The sequence below is a fragment of the Ranitomeya variabilis genome, chromosome 3 (genome assembly GCF_051348905.1).
Source record: "Ranitomeya variabilis isolate aRanVar5 chromosome 3, aRanVar5.hap1, whole genome shotgun sequence".
NCBI classification, from domain to species: domain Eukaryota; kingdom Metazoa; phylum Chordata; class Amphibia; order Anura; family Dendrobatidae; genus Ranitomeya; species Ranitomeya variabilis.
In genome coordinates, this window is record NC_135234.1 from 38,919,454 (window position 1) to 38,938,871 (window position 19,418).

Sequence of the window (19,418 nt, forward strand, 5' to 3'; positions counted from 1 at the left end):
CACACACGCAGCCATCACACACACACACACACGCGCAGCCATCACACATGCAGCCATCACACACACACGCAGCCATCACACACACACACGCAGCCATCACACACACACACGCAGCCATCACACACACACGCAGCCATCACACACACACACGCAGCCATCACACACACACACACGCAGCCATCACACACACACACACGCAGCCATCACACACACACAGCCATCACACACACACACGCAGCCATCACACACACGCAGCCATCACACACACACACACGCAGCCATCACACACACACAGCCATCACACACACACACCCAGCCATCACACACACACACACGCAGCCATCACACACATCACACACACACAATCTCCTCTGTGATGCAGGGGCGGCTGATGTCCATGTGCAGCTCTCTGCTGAAGTCTTCAGTCTCCTGCTCACAGCTCTGCACTATCCCGGCACCTCCCCCGTCTCTCCTTCTCTGCCGGGATAGCAGCTAAGAGCAGAAGCCGGAGCTCCGTGCACACACAGCCAGAGGTAGTGAATCGCTGACCTTTCTTCTTGATTGCTGCAGGCTCTCTCCTTCAGCGTGGCAGCGCCGCACAGGGGGCGGGAGGGGGGGGGGGTGTTGCGCGGGCGGTCAGGAGGCAGCTTTTATATAAAAAAAAAAAAAAACAGGCTCTCTCTACGTCCCGGAAGTGGGCGGGGCTTCACCGGCGGCCGCAAATTCGGGATTTTAAATGCCCGAAGCGGGACAGCGGGACCCCGGTGCCAAAGCGGGACTGTCCCGCTGAAATCGGGACGGTTGGGAGGTATGGGTGAGTGGCGGCGCCGAGGTGGCCGCAACCATTATGTGCGGTGCGGGGGGGGGGGCGCGGCGACGCGAGGCGATGATCTGACCGCTCAGCTGTCAGATTTGCAGCTGAGTTCGGGCAGGGCGCGCCCGCGCTCAGCACTGAGCGCGGCATCCGCGCCCCTGACAGCCCTTAAACAGCAGCAGCAGCGGGCAGGGGACCACCGGGGCCCGAGGCCTCTCCTGCGCCCCCCGGCCCCACGGCGCCCCGTGTGGCCGCCCTGCCCGCCCTGTTGAAGAAACGGCCCTGATGTCATTCTCCAGCAGGACGTGGCCCCTGTCCACACTGCCAAAAGTACCAATACCTGGTTTATAAACTACAGTATCACTGTGCTTGATTGGCGAGTAAACTAGTCTGACCTTAACCCCATAGAGAATCTATGGTGTATTATTAAGAGTAGTTATAGAACCAAGCCAAAGATTACTAACTGGTAGCAGACCACATATAATAAAAGTAATAACATCAACAGTGCTCAAAGTAAAAGAATTGTGATGATATCTGCCAACCTAGTGAAAGGACTAAAATGGAAAAAATGGTGGACAGTCGGGAAATTTGCAAAAACACCGAAAAAAAAACCGACCACAATCCACACTGATAAATATAGATAACATAAAGTTTATTCATGAATCAGGTAAATCATAACAGAGCAATGGACAATGATGATGTTAAAATAATTAAAAAAAAGGGGCAATCAATCCAGGAATATTACCATATCAATTCATATAGATAGTCATAATAATAATGAATACAAAAAAAAAATAAAAAAAATGTAGAATGTAAAGAAAGTGCAAGGGCTAAAGACACAACAAGGTGTCAGTGTGGGCATTTATAAGTTCTAGGACCGAGAGAAACTAAAGTGCAGTACAAATTAATATAGAAAGTAAGACCACAATAGGACCATACTTACAATAGTGAAGCAATCTCAGTTTCCTGGATGGCGCCCTCCCCAACGCGCGTTTCGGCACGCTGCCTTTGTCAGACGAAAGACCATACTTCACTATTCACTATTGCACTCTAGTTTCTATAACTTATAAATGCCCACACTGACACCTTGTGGTGTCTTTAGCACTTGCACTTTATTTATATTCTACATTTTTTTTATTTTTTCTGTATTCATTATTATTATGATTATTTTATGTGCACTTTTTGTGATCTATATGAATTGATATGGTAATATTCCTGGATAGATTGACCCTTTTTTTATTATTTTAACAATGCTATGTTATAATTTACCTGATTCATGAATAAACTTTATGTTATATATATTCATCAGTGTGCATCATGAACGCTTTTTTCTGTTTTTTTTCAGTGTATTATTAAGAGGAAGATGAGAGACACCAGACCCAACAATGCAGATGAGCTGAAGACTGCTATCAAAGCAACCTGGGCTTCCATAACCCCTCAGCAGTGCCACAGGCTGATCGCCTCCATCCCACGCAGCATTGATGCAGTAATGGATGCAAAAGGAGCCCTGACCAAGTATTGAGTGCATACATACATTTCAGGAGGCCAACATTTCGGATTTTAAAATCATTTTTCAAGCTGGTGTTATAAAGTATTCTAATTTACTGAGATAATGACTTTTGGGTTTTCATTGGCTATAAGCCATAATCATCAACATTCACAGAAATAAACACGTGAAATAGATCACTCTGCTTGTAATGACTATCTAATATATGGGTTTCACTTTTTGTATTGAAGAACTGAAATAAATTAACTTTTTGATGATATTCTAATTTTGTGAGATGCACCTGTATACAGCTAAATTAAAAAGGGATGCCAGCAGCAAAAAAACACCACAAAAATAACCAAAGAGGACGCTTAAAGAAAAACTCTACTGGCGCTTTCCAGAAGTGTCTTCTGCTTCAAAAACTCAGTGGGTACACAGGCGTCTAAAAGACATCGAGTCCACATACCCTGAAAAGGCAAATCCAGGCTCCTGTTGAATTTGGCCACAGGCAAAGGAAACTACGAGGAAAATGTAGAATGGTGGTAATTCATTTAGGCAAGTCATACCTATATGGGCAGGCCCATCATGCTCCTACAAGGTGGCTCTCCATTCTGCCTCACAGAGTTCCTAATTGGATGACTCCCCCTCTTTAAGATCTACAACTAATAAATCATACACAAATGGAGCAATGGTCACGCTCTATGGTCCCAGTTTTCAGACCTTCAGCAATCCAATCATACATTTATCGCCGATTCTGTGGCTAGGAGAAAAAAAGTTGCATATGTGAAACCTCCTTTAAATTGGTTTCCAGGAATTTTAGAGACATTGCTAACTTGGTTGTAGCAGTGCTCAGCGGTCTTGTGGCAACCCCTTCTCCTTGACCGCTAGTCCTAGGAAATCCCTTGAAGCTTTCATGTAGGATTGCATGGAGTGGTCCATGATGGCTTTATCGATGCATTTAGTAGAATTTTCAGCGTTGCGGATGTATATACTATTAACGCCGTATTCCAACTCTCAGGTTCCTATGAAACGAAGAACTTCTCAGGAACATTACACCACACAGATATCCTCTTTGCTTCCCAATACCAATTATTGTGTGTCAGTGGTAATAACTGGAATTATGAACGATAAACAAGTGCCGTCTCCCATGAAATGTGTGGTCACTAAAGGAGCACAAGGGAAAGGTGAGTAGTGGGCGCAGACCCCAACCTCAACCTACGTAACAGTCTGCAAAGATTTAGAGATGTAAAACCATCATAAATTACTGCAAAATATAGATGTACTGCTCACCGGAGGGAAGAATCTCACATACCAGCTATACTATACAGCGATGTCATATGTGACGCCCCAGGGTCCTGGTTGTCACAGTGACATTGCTTTCCTCACGGGGAGAGTGATGTTACGTTTGGAAGCGATGAAGGAAGATCTTTTATCAGGTAACCACAATGCATACAACATGTTCACACTCCAGACCAGAAGGGAGAGGTCTAAGCCTAGTTTAGGGTGAACTCCCCTGTAAATACATCCTGATCTGGAGGGAAAGAGTTCACTTTCAGTTCAGAAAGTGAGCGACACAGAAGAGAGCAGACTGACAGAGTGTCAGAAGGGGCCGGGTGGTCTGAAGTACCACAGCTCCTGGAAAGAGACATACAGAAAGCCGAGCATTGTTCAGTGAGTGTGCAGGAGAGCGAAGCACAGGAGAGTAACATCAGGGGAGACCAGCTAAGAGCAGGCTGCAGACACCGGTAGCCGGAACACCGAGGACTGTAAGGGATTCCACGACTTACATTAGAAACTGGCAGGACAGCTGAACTGCAAGTTACCTGTCCGCCAAACACATCTGAGACACAGTAACACATAGAGCCCGGGGCGTGATAAACAGGCTCGAGTTACCGGTCATGAAGGTATTGTCCTATCCTATACGGGGGACAGAGAGAGAACAACTGTGAGGACCTTATCTGAAGCCATAGGCAGTAAGGGACTACAACACCACCGCGCTAGAGGTAGGCTTTTAACTCCACTTGGTAAAGGGGACTCTGGATTCGCTTCCAAGTAGGCCGGACTCTGCCTGCCCTGTGATCTGGTGCCCTAGACTGTGGCTGCCTGAAGTCTTCAGTAAACCAGGTAAAGAGACTGCAAACCTGTGTCCTCGTTCTTTACTGCACCATTCACCATCTTCCATCTACACATCGGGAGCCCTGGGGACACACTTCACCTGTGGGAATTTATACCATCTAGCTGCCATAACATCACCCCAGAGGACCCATTAAAGCTGCGTCGGTCCCCACTGACCGAATATCACAGGTGGCGTCAAGAACATAAACTTTATTCCCTTTAAAGACCTTCGCCTTTTACATGGGCACCCAGGGCGACGGACCGGGTCGCCACCGTGACATCCCCCTGTGAACTCAGGACCCAGTACCGAGTACCCCACGGCCCTGGTGAGGCAACTCACATACATATAGAAAGGTGCTTACAACATAGCTATTATGTCTCACCTGGTAAGGTGGAGCCTCGAAGCCTTTGATCTGGGTGCGCAGGTCTTAAGATGCATGGACAGGTGGTGTTGGCACAGCAGAAAGGGACAGGAACAAAGGAAGCCGATGAAGCTGAGCAAGAAGTCCAGCAACTGAAGTAGCAGAGTCTGCATTTCAACAATGGGTGTAGCAGATTTGAAGACTCGGCAACTGAAGCAGCAGAGTGGCGTTGCACAGGAGGAACAATGTTACAGAGCTAATTAAGTGTAGCAGAGCTGAGTTGTACTCAAGGTTCAATGAAGCAAATCTGATTAGCAGAGTTGCAAAGCTGGGTTGTACAAGTAGATCAATGTAGCAGTGCTGGTCAGTGGTGTAGCAGTGCTGAGTTGTACAAGTGGTTCAGCTGGCCCAGAAATATAGCAGGGAGCGTGGGCTACTTCAGGTTGCAGGCTTGTTGGAAGAGGTGAGTCTTCAGGTTCTTTTTGAAGGTTTCCATATATATGTTGGGGTAGAGAGTTCCAGAATAGGGGGGATGCACGGGAAAAATCTTGTATGCAATTGTGAGAAGAAGAGTTAAGAGGGGAGAGCTAAGTACCGGAAGACGAGGTCACAGATGTATAGAGGAGACAGGTTGTGGATGGCTTTGTATGTCATGGTTAGGGTCTTGAACTGGCAAAGAGGAAAGGTTGGGAATATCGGGACAGGAGGATTAGTCGTTCAGCAGAGAGTAGGATAGATTGAAGGGGTGCAAGACTGTTAGAAGGGAGGCCACATAGAAGGAGGTTGCAGTAGATGAGGCGGGAGATGATGAGGGCATACACTAGTGTTTTTGCAGATTCTTGTTGAAGTAATGTACAGATACTGGAAATATTTTTGAGTTGGAGTCAGAAGGAAGTAGAAAGGGCTTGGATATGTGGTTTGAAGGAGAAAGCAGAGTCAAGGGTTACCTAGAAGCAGCGAGCTTGCGGAACTGCACAGAGTAAGCAGCCATTGACTTTGAAGGATAGGTCTGTTGGAGGGGTTGAGTGAGATGGGGAAAAGATGATGAATTCTGTTTTGCCCATGTTAAGTTTCAGAAATCGAGCAAAGAAAATGGTTGGAATAGTGAACAGACATTATGGGGTTCTGGTTAGTAGGGTGGTGCTGTCTGGTCCAGAGAGGTAGATCTGTGTGTCATCAGCATAGAGGTGACACTGAAAACTATGGGACTTTATGAGTTGTCCCAGGCCGAATGTGAAAATGGAGAAGAGCAGGGGTCCTAAAACTGAACCTTGGGGGACACCGACAGATCGCGGGAAAAATGAGGAGATGGTGTGTGAATGGGATATGCTGAATGTCTGGTCTGTTAGGTATGAAGAGATCCAATGCAGAGCCAAGTCTATGATACCAAGAGAATCTGTAGTAAGAGGGAATGGTCCACTGGGTTGAAGGCAAAGGGAATGTCCATGAGGAGGAGGACAGAGTAGTGTTGCTTGACTTTGGCGGTTAGTAGGTCATTGGTGACTTTAGTTAGGGCAGTTTCGGTTGAATGAGAATGACTCCACAGGAGCGAGCTAGCACAGAACAGCAGGGGAAGCCGGCAGAGGAAGGAGGAGGATGCAATGCTCAGCTCTGGAGCCAGGACAGGTGTGTAACAATAGCTTTTCTTTTTTTATTTAGAGTGAATATAGTCAAAGCAAAGACTGGCAACACAGAACTTCTCCCTTTCTCTGGAGACCCTTACCTATCTATTTCATGGACAACCCGTTAATTTTAATTATATGGCATGTAATAACTAATTTCCACTGTGGAGGAACTACAGGAAAATTGAGCACTGACTTCCAGCTTTCTGGGCAAACTAAATTTATTGTTGGGTTGGCAGTTCAAGTTCTACATGTTTGGGAAAATATGAGGTTTTGCTTATTATTACAGGTGACGCAAGAGTCTATTATATTGCCATATTTGCTGTCATTTTTGCCATCGGATTGATAATGATTTTATGTGCACTTGATAAAGCCGGGTACATCAGCAGGAAGAAGATGTTAACACCAAATGCTTTGGTAAGTTTTTTTTTTTTTAATTTCCATACAGTCAAATATCTCTTGGATTCAAGAAAGGTTGCAGAAGTTATGTGTCCAAAAAGGAGTCCCAGAATTAATCCAAAATGTCAATGAAGTCAAAGCAAAATATTCACATTAATTATATTATAGTTTTTTTTTTGGCTTTTATAATTGAAATGGCTTTCCTATCTCAACAACCATTCCCTAACAGAGGACTCAGTAACTCGTATTACCTTGGGTCAAGCAGCTTAAAACCTTAATGATTAGTTATTATAATTGGGGTAAACTGCAGATTGCAGGCGCTACAGAAGAATTGTGATATCACATGGCATCCAATCGAACTAATGGAATTTAATATAAAGTATGGTAACAGCTAGTCCACCCTGGTAATTAGGGAATGTAGAGCAGGACACCCAGATGTTTATAGCCTGGGAAGGGGGTAATAACCATGGAGCTTTCGAGGCTATAAACATCGGCCCGCAGCTGTCTGCTTTCCCTCTGCTGGTTAATAAAATTCCAGGGGATCCTATGACATTTTTTTCCTGCTATGTATTTATTAATTAAATACATGTACAGTAAGCTACACAAGCACTGTACTAATTATATATGTGACCAACATTTTTCTATCTAATTATTCTATGATATACTGTATATATATACACTCACTGGCCACTTTATTAGGTACACCTGTCCAACTTCTTGTTAACACTTAATTTCTAATCAGCCAATCACATGGCGGCAACTCAGTGCATTTAGGCATGTAGACATGGTCAAGACAATCTCCTGCAGTTCAAACCGAGCATCAGTATGGGGAAGAAAGGTGATTTGAGTGCCTTTGAACGTGGCATGGTTGTTGGTGCCAGAAGGGCTGGTCTGAGTATTTCAGAAACTGCTGATCTACTGGGATTTTCACGCACAACCATCTCTAGGGTTTACAGAGAATGGCCCGAAAAAGAAAAAAAATCCAGTGAGCGGCAGTTCTGTGGGCGGAAATGCCTTGTTGATGCCAGAGGTCAGAGGAGAATGGGCAGACTGGTTCGAGCTGATAGAAAGGCAACAGTGACTCAAATCGCCACCCGTTGCAACCAAGGTAGGCCTAAGAGCATCTCTGAACGCACAGTGCGTCGAACTTTGAGGCAGATGGGCTACAGCAGCAGAAGACCACACCGGGTACCACTCCTTTCAGCTAAGAACAGGAAACTGAGGCTACAATTTGTACAAGCTCATCGAAATTGGACAGTAGAAGATTGGAAAAACGTTGCTTGGTCTGATGAGTCTCGATTTCTGCTGCGACATTCGGATGGTAGGGTCAGAATTTGGCGTAAACAACATGAAAGCATGGATCCATCCTGCCTTGTATGGAGCATCTTTGGGATGTGCAGCCGACAAATCTGTGGCAACTGTGTGATGCCATCATGTCAATATGGACCAAAATCTCTGAGGAATGCTTCCAGCACCTTGTTGAATCTATGCCACGAAGAATTGAGGCAGTTCTGAAGGCAAAAGGGGGTCCAACCCGTTACTAGCATGGTGTACCTAATAAAGTGGCCGGTGAGTGTATATATATATATTATATTCTAACTAGTCAAGCTGTGATTTTACTGTATGCGGCTGATGAAATGTCAGGTTTTCAAGGACATGTGTGTGTAAAAATCGGAGGGAACTCACATGGTCAGAGTGATGTGCGATTTTTTTTTATATCCCACCCATTAACAGGCATTGGCGAGTCTCGTCTGAGATACGAGGACAATCGCAGCATGCTACGATTTTTTTTTTGCAGCCTGTTCTGAGCTGAGAAAAAACAAAATCGCAGATGAGCAGGAACTCATAGATTAACATTGGTCAGAGTGCAATGCGATTTTTTTTATCAGATTGCACGCGTTTGTTTTTCTCGCACATGAGTATGAGCCCTTATTCTCACATATATTTGTTCTCTCCTTTATCAGAAATCTCTTCAAAATGTTAATTTTTTACTGGAAAGAAATGAAGAATCCATATCACCTGCGTCTCTAGTCTGTATGGAGACAGGAAGGGACAGCGAGGTTGGAGGGGATCGTTGCCTATCAGCGACAGGAGAGCAGGAAAATGCTTCATATATTACTAATAATCCAGCTATAAGAAATCTGGGGCAACACATGAAGAATGAAAACATTTTGACAGGAGAGGAGCTTTCCATGGAGAATTCACCATTGTCTATCACCAGTCTGCAACTTGAAGGAGTTCATATTTTTGGGGAAGCAACCATCTCTTTTCCTACAACAAATATTGCGGAGGAACATCCAGTTTTCTGTGTCATGTCCAATATGACGATGGGAGTCCAATGTCCATCTGACAATGAATTCAGACGAGAAGACACGAAAGAAACTTCGTATCTACTCAACAAAACAATCGATTTCAGTTCTGTATCGGTAGCAAATCCTGAGGATATCTGGAGATGTTCTAGAACATCAGAATCAGAGGAACCACAAATAATTGAAGACCCTACGAGCAGGTTGCAATTTAGACATTTCTCTAATGTACTAATTTTGGATGAACCCCAAATGTCCAGTCTTGAAAATGAGACTGAGGTAGAAGATATGCCATGTGAAGATCACGAACAAGTTCCTTCTGATTATATTAAGAGATAATCTCCAATGGGGGTCATTAGTTGTGGAGTCACAAAGTCCACTTTGGACACATACCCTAAAGGAGTACAGAAAAAATAATTCTAGTTACAAAAAGCATTAGGTTCTTGGCTCAGGACCAAGGTTTTCTTTTTAGAACTTCTTCATTGTTTTGTAGAATTTTTCCATTTTATAAAATGTGTTTTTATCGAAACAAATGAAAAGGAGTCTGCCACCCACATACAATAAGGACTGATGCCACCAGAAGCCCACTGCTCTGTCCAGGACTGAGATATTCATTATAGGATACTGTTGACCCTGGGAGAGATTATCTGGATATCTTTTTGTTATGCTATATGATATGCCATATATCATGCTTTGTCAGCCGTATACCAGCAGAATCGTACTGCTGCTTAGTAGTATTTCAATTTTTTTTTAGTTCAATGCTCTTATTATTTAATTAATGCCTTTTATCAGGGGTGTGCGGTGATAGATGTGCGACAAATGTGATGGCATACATCACCTGACTGATATCACCATTACTGCTTATATGGGAGATATCTGGATATCAAGAAATGTCAATGTAGGGTGTCATCGAGTACCTGATGGAGTGTTCTGTGCTGTGTCCTTAGGGTATGTGCACACGTTGCGGATCCGCAGCGGATTTGACGCTGCGGATCTGCAGCTGTTTTACAGTAGCATGTAAACTCATGGAAAACCAAATCCGCTGTGCACATGCTATGGAAAATTCCACACAGAATTCCTGCGGTTTATTTTCTGCAGCATGTCATTTCTTTGTGCGGATTCCGCAGCGTTTTACACCTGTTTCTTAATAGGAATCCGCAGGTGTAAAAACGCAGGTGAAATCCGCACAAAAATTGCACTACATCCGCATTAAATCCGGCGTTTTACCTGCAGATTTTGCAGAATCCGCGTGGAAAAATCTGCAATGGAATCCGCAACGTGTGCACATAGCCTTAAAGTAAATTTACTAAGTTGCTATTCACATGGGTCAAAGGGTGGCCTGGGGTCAGAACCATAAGTGTGTTAAATGTTTTCTGTTTATAGTAAAGGTCCAACACACGCAGATACTGCAGACTGGCTGGAAGAGGTCTGTGTAGAGGAAACAGAAATGCTAGCACCACATCTAGTTAGCAAGTGGGTGTGAGTAGCACGTGCTGTTAATTTTAGAAACCCTGTAGCTTAGTGAGGGCCTGCAAGCTAAGCTGAAGCAGCTTCTAAGGCCATGTTCACACTTTGCGGTTTTTACCGCGGAACCGCGGCGATTTTGATGCTGCGGGTCCGCAGCAGTTTCCATAGCGTTTACATTAACATGTAAACCCTATGGAAACCGCAAACCGCTGTGCACATGCTGCGGGAAAAACCGCGCAGAAACGCAGCGGTTTACAACCCGCAGCATGTCACTTCTTTGTGCAGAATCGCTGCGATTCTGCACCCATAGGAATGCATTGAACCGCTTACTTCCCGCATGGGGCTGTGCCCACGTTGCGGGAAGTAAGCGGTTAATGTGCGGGTGGTACCCGGGGTGGAGGAGAGGAGACTCTCCTCCAGGCCCTGGGAACCATATTTGGGTGTAAAAAAAAGAATTAAAATAAAAAATCATGCTATACTCACCTCTCAGCTCTGCCCGCGGCGTCCGGTCTCAGTTGCTGTGCCGAACAGGACCTGTGGTGACGTCGCGGTCACATGACCGTGATGACGCCGCGGTCACATGACCGTGACGAAACGAAGGTCCTTGTCGGCACAGCCGCTTGCAGCGTCAGGGAGATCCGGACATCAGAGGGTGAGTATAGCCAATTTTTATTATTTTTTACATTACTATTGATGCTGCATATTGCTGCATATGCAGCATCAATAGTACAGCAGTAATCCCGCAGCGGAAACCGCGGAACAAACCGCGATAAATCTGCAGGGATAACCGCAGCGGGTTTGCCCTGCAGATTTTCAATTCCGCTGCGGGATTAACCCGCAGAGGAACCCGCAGCGTGTGAACGTGGCCTTAAAGTAAATGGAGAGCAGCCCTACTACATGAGAGTATCATAACTAGGGCAGAGACAGACTGCCATATTTCTCGAGCGAGAATCGTATAGTAAACCTTGTACTGGCCGTCGGCTCTCCTAACCTGAGCGTCACAGCTGCAGAGTAATCCATCACATTGTCATGCTCAGGTCAGGAGAGGTGCCGGACCAGTCCGTGCAGGGCGATGCGATTCTCACGCGAGAAATACGGCAGTCTGTCTCTGCCCCTAGAGTGATAGTGCAAGTTGTTCAAAAGTACAACTTGTCCTGCAAAAAATAAGCCCTCACACAGCCATATTGATGGAAAAATAAAAATATTATGGCTCTGGGAAGAAGCGGAGCAAAAAATTGAAACGCAAAATTGAAAAAGGCCCAGGGGTGAAGAGGTTAATGCCACCTTAATTTAACACAAAGCACGTAATACTCTATGGATGACAATATAGTCAATGTTTTCACCCACCCAAAAAAATAATGTGGCTACGTGCAACAGCTATATATTTTGCCACAGACTGCAAAGCCCTAAGCCCTGCCTAGACACTGTATTCTGCCACTCTCCCTGCTCCTGTCCCTAGGCTAAATGCAGAATGTATGTGCTACAAACAGCAAAGCACAAGATTAGCCCTTAGAATGACTATTAGTGCCGCATCAGCACCAGTATCAACACTACAGACTTCTGATTCGTTATACAGGCCTGGACAAGCACTCTCTCCCTCCAATACGAAGTGTCACTGAGCTGTCCAATAGCGTCAGTGTGCAGGGTGCGGCGTCACCTGTCCTTTTATGACCTCTGATGAGGTAATGCAGACAGCCAATAACAGTGATGCCGCTAGCAAGAAGGATACTGCATTACAGTGACTGGCAGGAAATCTCTGCATGCTTATTGGCTGTGTCACAGGCGCCAACCATGCGGGCGGGGATTTGAGCATTCAGTCCGAGCACCGGCTAATGCTTGACGAGTGCTGAGCACCCAAGTACTTGAGTTATATCCGAGTATCACCGAGCTCATCCCTATTCCTGACCCACCTGCCCTGCCTCTCCCCTGCCATAGACTTTTGCAGTGACTCATGACTTGTGCAGAGAAAATTGACCTCCTGTTTCTACATAGAGCTTAGAAGGATTCAGCCAGTCTGTTTTAAATCATGACCTAATGGAAAAAAAGAAAAATGAACTAGGTAGAAAGGCAAGTGATCGAAGATGCCAGGTTCTAATTTCCTAGGGAGACTAAAACACAATAAGGCTATGTTCGCATCTTGCGTTTTTTCAATGCAAATTTTAAGCTGTATTTTGCGGTACCAGCAAAAGCTATGAGATTTCAGTCATCTCCTGCACACATTGTTTTTTTTTTCTCCTGACTGAATTGGAAAACGGCATGTTTTAAAACTACAATGTGTAACTTATTTCAGCGTTTTCGCACCCATAGAAAGCAATAAGCGCAAAAAACGCAGGCATCAGGTTTTGCTGCTTTTAGTGAAAAAAAAAGCAAGTACAGCAGTTTGTGATTTTTCACAAGTTTAAACCACAGTGTCCTGGTGTTCCCAGCTGAGAATGGCAGCTAGGATTAGTACAATTTAATTAAACCAGTGATATGTGTAAAGTAAATATTGGCCGACCAAGGTGCGAAATTGAACTATACCTGACTAGCTCAAGGGCTGACCAAAGTGTGAAAGTAAACAGTGTCCAACAAACTCAGCGCTCTACTCATGTCTTAGGTAAACTATTCCCTACCAGTTTATCTCCCTCTGCTGTTACATTTGTAGTTGTGTATTTTTTCATGAAATTATGTGAACTTTTTTTTTTATTATTCAGAATAGTCACTATTTTTTTCAGACATAAAAATCTTTTTTTTTTTTCACTAAATAATTTAATCAATTTTCCCTTTTTTTTCCCCAAAATGGTTTTATGGTTTCACATATGTCTTTGCATTGATGGCCTAACACTTAGCATTGCTCATGCTTCTGTAGTGGAAGCTAAACTTTGAGATTCTAAAAAAGCTGCAAAAAACGCAGCATTTTTAAGCAGCTTCTTTACTGCAAAGAGAACAGGTTTTGTCTGCAGAAAAAAAAAACGCAATGTGTGAACACAGCCTAAGGCTTTATCCACGCAGAGCGCATTTGGTGCAGAAATGTCTGCATCTGTCGGGTGTTTTTGGTGCAGTTTTTTCCCCACTCATTACTATGGGTAAAATCTGCAGCCAAAAAATGCTGAAAGAATTGACATTCTGGAGATATAAATCTGCAAGGAAAAAATAAGCATCGTGTGCATGAGACATCAGGGTTCTCATTCACTTTGCTGGTACTTGGAAATCCTTCAGGTTTCGTGACAAATCTGCATGGAAAAATACACAGCAAAAGCGCAACGTGTGCACACGGTACAAGGGCCTGTGCACACATTACAGGTTTGTCGCTTTTTTCTGCCCAAATTTGTCACAAACCCTGAAAGGTTTCCTGATACCAAAGTGAATGAGAATCCGGCCGTCTCATGCACACGATGCTTATTTTTTCCTTGCAGATTTATTTCTCCGATACGTCACTTCTTTCAGACTTTTTTTCACCCATTGAAAGTAATGTTTTTTTCTGTGCCAAAACCTTATGAAATACAATAGGATTTTTTTTTTGTCACTGAAGTTTATTAACATGCTCAAGAGAGGAATGTAACATGGCAAGGCAGGAAAAAAATGCAAAAAAATCTGTTTTCCTGCAGCTTCTTTACTACCAGAAAAAAAGAAAACACGGCAAAAACACCACCCGTGAACATAGCCTTAGGGTATGGTATGTGCACACGTTCTGGATTTTTCACGTTTTTTTTCGTCCGTTTTTCCACGTCAAGAACGCTTAAAAAACACATACATTAAGCATCCCATCATTTTGAATGTATTCCGCAATATTTGCGCACATGTTGCGTTTTTTTCTGCGTGGAAAAATACGCAGCATGTTCATTAATTTTGTGAAATTATCGCGAATTTCCCGCTATTTAATGCATCGGGAAGCTTCGGGAAAAAAAACGCAAAAAATCGGCGCAAAAAACGCGATAAAAACACGTTCGGATTTTCTGCAGAAAATCTCCGGTTTTGTTCAGGAAATTTCTGCAGAAAATCCGGACGTGTGCACAGGTTTCAATCATCCCCATTTTCCAATTAAAAAAGACGTATTTGAAGTCGCTGAGCGCAAAAAAGTCCGATATTGAAAACTATACATTATTTAGCCATTAGGAAAGTAAACAAACAAAAGACACTTCACCTCTGAAAAAAAAGTGCAATAAAAAAGGGACCAAAGTGAAGAAAAGAGGAAAAAATATTGTGTAAAAAGGAAAAGTGAGCGCCAGGAAAGGGTTAATGCACACATTCCAGCGACCGATGACCACATTTCCTGATGTTCCCTCTGAAACCATGATGTGAACGTTGAACATAAGGGGAAGAACAGAGGATACACATAGATAGCGGCTAGAAAATCCCCATGAGCCCTGAGACCCCCAGACACAGACCCCCGGGCTCTGCTGCCGCGGAACCGGCACTATGACCTCAGCAGGAATCCGCCAGACATCACTGCACAGGCCGAGCGACGATGGAATCGATGAAGTGAGGGCGGAAGCCGGGCCGCGTGCTGGCAGCGTGGATGACGCACAGAAAGGGTTACGCATGGAGCAATCGATCGCCGATACTGTGACTTCTGAGTGAGTTGTTGCCGGTGTCGGCAAGAACCGGGAAGGAAGCGGAGGATGGGGGGAAAGAATAAGCAGAGGACGAAAGGAAACGTCCGGGTGAGTGATGGAGAGAGGCTCCGGGGACGTGTGGCGGCACGGCGCTGATTGTGGGCTCTGCCAGCAGCTGGAGAGCAGGCAGCTCCGGGCCTGGCAGCGTTTAGCAGCAGGGGATGCTGGGACTTGTAGTCTGGAGCCCTGGCCAGGATGTGAGGCTGAATATAGGGGGAATGTGTGTGGGGGGCACTGCTGGGAGACCGCTGCCCCCTCCGTGGGCCTCACATATAGGGGTGACGGGAACCACTGCTGAAGAGTGCCCCCAAATCTAATCTGACACCAGGTGCATTGTGGGACACACCGCGCCAGACTGTGGGGGAAGGGTCAGCCCACAGGACTCTTCACGTGCAGGCACCTCCTCCTGGACTCTTCACAAGCAGGTACGGCCTCCTGGACTTCTCACGAGCAGGCACCGCCTCCTGGACTCCTCACGTGCAGGCACTGCCTCTTGGGTTCCTTACGTGCAAGCACCTCCTCCTGGACTCCTCACGTGCAGGCACCTCCTCCTGGACTCCTCACATGCTGGCACCGCCTCCTGGACTCTTCACGTGCAGGCACCGCCTCTTGGATTCCTCACGTGCAGGCACCTCCTCCTGGACTCTTCACGAGCAGGCACCACCTCCTGCACTCCTCACGTGCAGGCACTGCCTCCTGGGTTCCTCACGTGCAGGCACCTCCTCCTGGACTCTTCACAAGCAGGTACCGCCTCCTGGACTCCTCACGAGCAGGCACCGCCTCCTGGACTCCTCACGTGCAGGCACTGCCTCTTGGGTTCCTTACGTGCAAGCACCTCCTCCTGGACTCCTCACGTGCAGGCACCTCCTCCTCGACTCCTCACATGCTGGCACCGCCTCCTGGACTCTTCACGTGCAGGCACCGCCTCTTGGATTCCTCACGTGCAGGCACCTCCTCCTGGACTCTTCACGAGCAGGCACCACCTCCTGCACTCCTCACGTGCAGGCACCGCCTCCTGGGTTCCTCACGTGCAGGCACCGCCTCCTGGACTCCTGCAGATGGCTGAAAACATGGTGGCTGTGTGACCGATCGCACACACTACATGGAGAGAAGTATGTGCCCCCCACATCCCACCTACTATAGCCCTGATCACCGCCCTCCCACATCTGTGGTCAGTAGTATGGAGTCGCCCTCTGCACATATAACAGCTTCTGCTCTTCTGGGAAGGGTTTCTACAGATGTTAGAGGAGTCTGTGGGGATTTTTGCCCCGTCATCCTGAAGAGCATTTGTGGGGTCAGAGTCTGATGTTAGGGAGGGTCCGGGCTCACAATCTCCATTATAGTTAACCCCTAAGGTGCTGTATGGGGCTGAGGTCCGGGCTCTGTGCGGCCACCGCCCATGTTCTCCCCCCCGACCAGTGCCTGTATGGAGCTCGCTGGGGTCAGTGTCGCTGCCGCCTTGTTCCCGCTGATCTGCGCGTCCTCCTCTTCCTCCTCTGTTGTTACAGTAGATTCTGGCACTTACACATTGTGTACAATCACCAGAGGTTTCAGTGACTGAAGTACAAGTGTCACTGAAGCTTTTCCCACAGAACTGTCTATCAGTCTGGTGTCCTCCTGGTCCCTGTTACAGGAGGTCTGGGGTCAGCAGGGCGGTGGTGACTCTCCTGCTCCTCGGCACTCGGCCCCCCGCTCTGTAACATCACGGGGTCTCCACTTCGTGGCTGAGCCTCTGCGGTTCCTTCCACTTCCCAGTAATATCACTCACAGGTGATGGGGAAGATTTAGGAGGGTGAAATGTCATGGACGGACCTGTTACCCACACGAAACGCCGGGGGTGAGAGAAGCTGGAGCCGCTGACCACAAGCTGCCGGCTTTTTAATTTTTTAGATACAGGAGATTGTTTTTGTGAAACCTGTAAATGGCTGCAAAAGTAAAAAAATGCAAAAAATGAGCACTGGTGTAATATCTGGAGACAAAAAGAAAAGGAAAGCCATCACCGTTCAACCTGTGCTGTCACTTGTCCTTAATCTGAACTTTGCACTGAGCGATCAGGTGTGCAGGTAGCGGGTGCGATCATGTATGAGAAGATAAATGGTGGCGCTCACCGCCGCAGTGTGGCGAGTCCCTGCTACTGTATGGTCACCTGATCTCTGAGGTTCCAAATCACTATTTGTAATCAAATGCTAGATTATCAGAAATAAAGAGATCTGCCCCCGCTCAAACCACACTTATAAGCACGCGGGTCTGTGAAGTGTAATCCCTCACCACCTACTTTATCTTCTATTGCTGCATTCATGAGTATTTAGAGTTTTATTCCCATGCAAATTAGACATTAAGTGCTCTGGGCGTGACGGAGCACTTCCCGAGCTTCTGCCTCCTGAGGTTGTTTTCCTCCTATGTAGCCTTCTTGATGCCTCGCTGTCTGATTTCCTTTCCTGACGTCACTCAGGCAGTGAACTGTCAATCAAGCTAAAGGTGCTGGGCAGGAAACGACCTCCTCCAGAGGCAGCAGCTCGGGAAGTGCTCTGTTACCACCAGAGCACTTAATGTCTAATTTGCATATGACTAAAAAACGGTAGGACAGCCGCACAGGGGTGGGCATTGCTTCCCGCCAATCAGTTCTCTAATAATGCTTTGCACTGCAGTTTTTGGCTGAACCTTTACGGGTCAAGCAAGTTGTAAGACGTCATTCTGACCATAGATGACGCGCAGCCAGAAATCCACCAGTTCAGCTTTCCATAACGGCGTCATGTCCTTACACAGCGGCCGGTGGATGCAGCCAGACGTTACCTTTGTGTTTTGTTTTGCAGCCGTCAAGCAGTGGTCAGGCCGCAGAGCTGCTCGCTAAGGAAAGCGGCACAGTACCTGGCTTTATTGGGTTTGGCACAGCGCCGAGCGACCTGGGTTATGTCCCCGCTGTGCAGGGGGCGGAAGAGATCGACAATCTGGTTGACGCAGATTTCCGAATGGTCCTGCGAAAGCTTTCCAAGCGGGACGTCACCACGAAGCTAAAAGTAAGTAGCTGCATGCGGCCCTCACCACTTTTATTCCACATCTTTGTATTTCTCCCATCATTCACATTCCTTCAGGACCCCCTAATGTCTTGCCCTTTCCTACTCCAGCCCTTATACTCGCTTTTCTTCAACTAGTGTAGTAATTAATTTTTTTCCTGACTGTAGCCATCGGCATCGCTAGTGTCACTAACAATAAGGAGATGACTTTATCCTGCATCTTCCCAAGCCAATAGTCTTCATTTTTCCCAGCCCCTGGGCACAGCTCTCCTTCCCCCCCCATGCATCCATCGCTTTTTGGTTCCTCCACACCTGCCCATCGCTTTTTGGTTCCCCTGCCCCTGCCCATCGCTTTTTGGTTCCTCCACACCTGCCCATCGCTTTTTGGTTCCCCTGCCCCTGCCCATCGCTTTTTGGTTCCTCTGCCCATCGCTGTTTGGTGCCCCCGCCCATCGCTGTTTGTGGCCCCCGCCCATCGCTGTTTGTGGCCCCCGCCCATCGCTGTTTGTGGCCCCCGCCCATCGCTGTTTGTGGCCCCCGCCCATCGCTGTTTGTGGCCCCCGCCCATCGCTGTTTGTGGCCCCCGCCCATCGCTGTTTGTGGCCCCCGCCCATCGCTGTTTGTGGCCCCCGCCCATCGCTGTTTGTGGCCCCCGCCCATCGCTGTTTGTGGCCCCCGCCCATCGCTGTTTGTGGCCCCCGCCCATCGCTGTTTGTGGCCCCCGCCCATCGCTGTTTGGCGCCCCCGCCCATCGCTGTTTGGCGCCCCCGCCCATCGCTTCCATGCTGGTGGTAATGGAAGTGCTGAGATCCCATCCATTCAGTCACCTGGCTGCTGCTCAGAGATTTGGGTGAGTATTCCCTCCGGTCACTGAGTCTCCTATCGGTATTTATACCATGTGTCCTATGCTCCATTATTTCACATGAATCGCTTTGATCTTTGCACATTTTGGCTGCACAACTTAAGTCCAAACAAGTTGAAAGAAGCCTTTGTGCATGTAGATGCGCACAGCCAAAAATTCACAAATTCTGCTTTCTACAGGTACCAGCCAATGGAGTCTTCCTTGCACCCATGGCTGATCTTGTGTGGCATTGGTGTGTCAGGACAAGCAGATGAACTTATTCGCTCCACTCCTTTCCCATCGCTTTCTCTGTATCCTTGTAGTAGTAGTACCATTACTGCCGGTCTGTTCTCCCCAGTGCAGGCGCTGATTACGCTTTTATTTTCACACCACGTTA

General features: G+C 46.7%; 2 protein-coding genes across 3 annotated transcripts in view; both read left to right on the forward strand.

Moving 5' to 3' along the window:
• The window catches only part of LOC143817930 (interferon alpha/beta receptor 2-like), a 40,033-nt gene extending 32,942 nt beyond the window's left edge, over positions 1-7,091 (forward strand). The window contains exons 5-6 of the mRNA XM_077299399.1: positions 3,319-3,484; positions 6,689-7,091. Of these exons, the coding sequence (XP_077155514.1) occupies positions 3,319-3,431 (113 nt within the window). The 3' untranslated portion in view covers positions 3,432-3,484; positions 6,689-7,091. The remainder of the gene's footprint in view (positions 1-3,318; positions 3,485-6,688) is intronic.
• A 7,875-nt stretch (positions 7,092-14,966) lies between these two features.
• The window catches only part of LTN1 (listerin E3 ubiquitin protein ligase 1), a 65,905-nt gene continuing 61,453 nt past the window's right edge, over positions 14,967-19,418 (forward strand). The window contains exons 1-2 of one of the 2 annotated variants that reach the window (XM_077293996.1): positions 14,967-15,127; positions 17,980-18,183. In XM_077293996.1, coding sequence (XP_077150111.1) covers positions 18,136-18,183 — 48 coding nt within the window. In that variant the 5' untranslated portion in view covers positions 14,967-15,127; positions 17,980-18,135. Of the gene's footprint in view, positions 15,215-17,979; positions 18,184-19,418 lie in introns of both variants that reach the window. The other variant, XM_077293995.1, reaches the window with a different exon arrangement.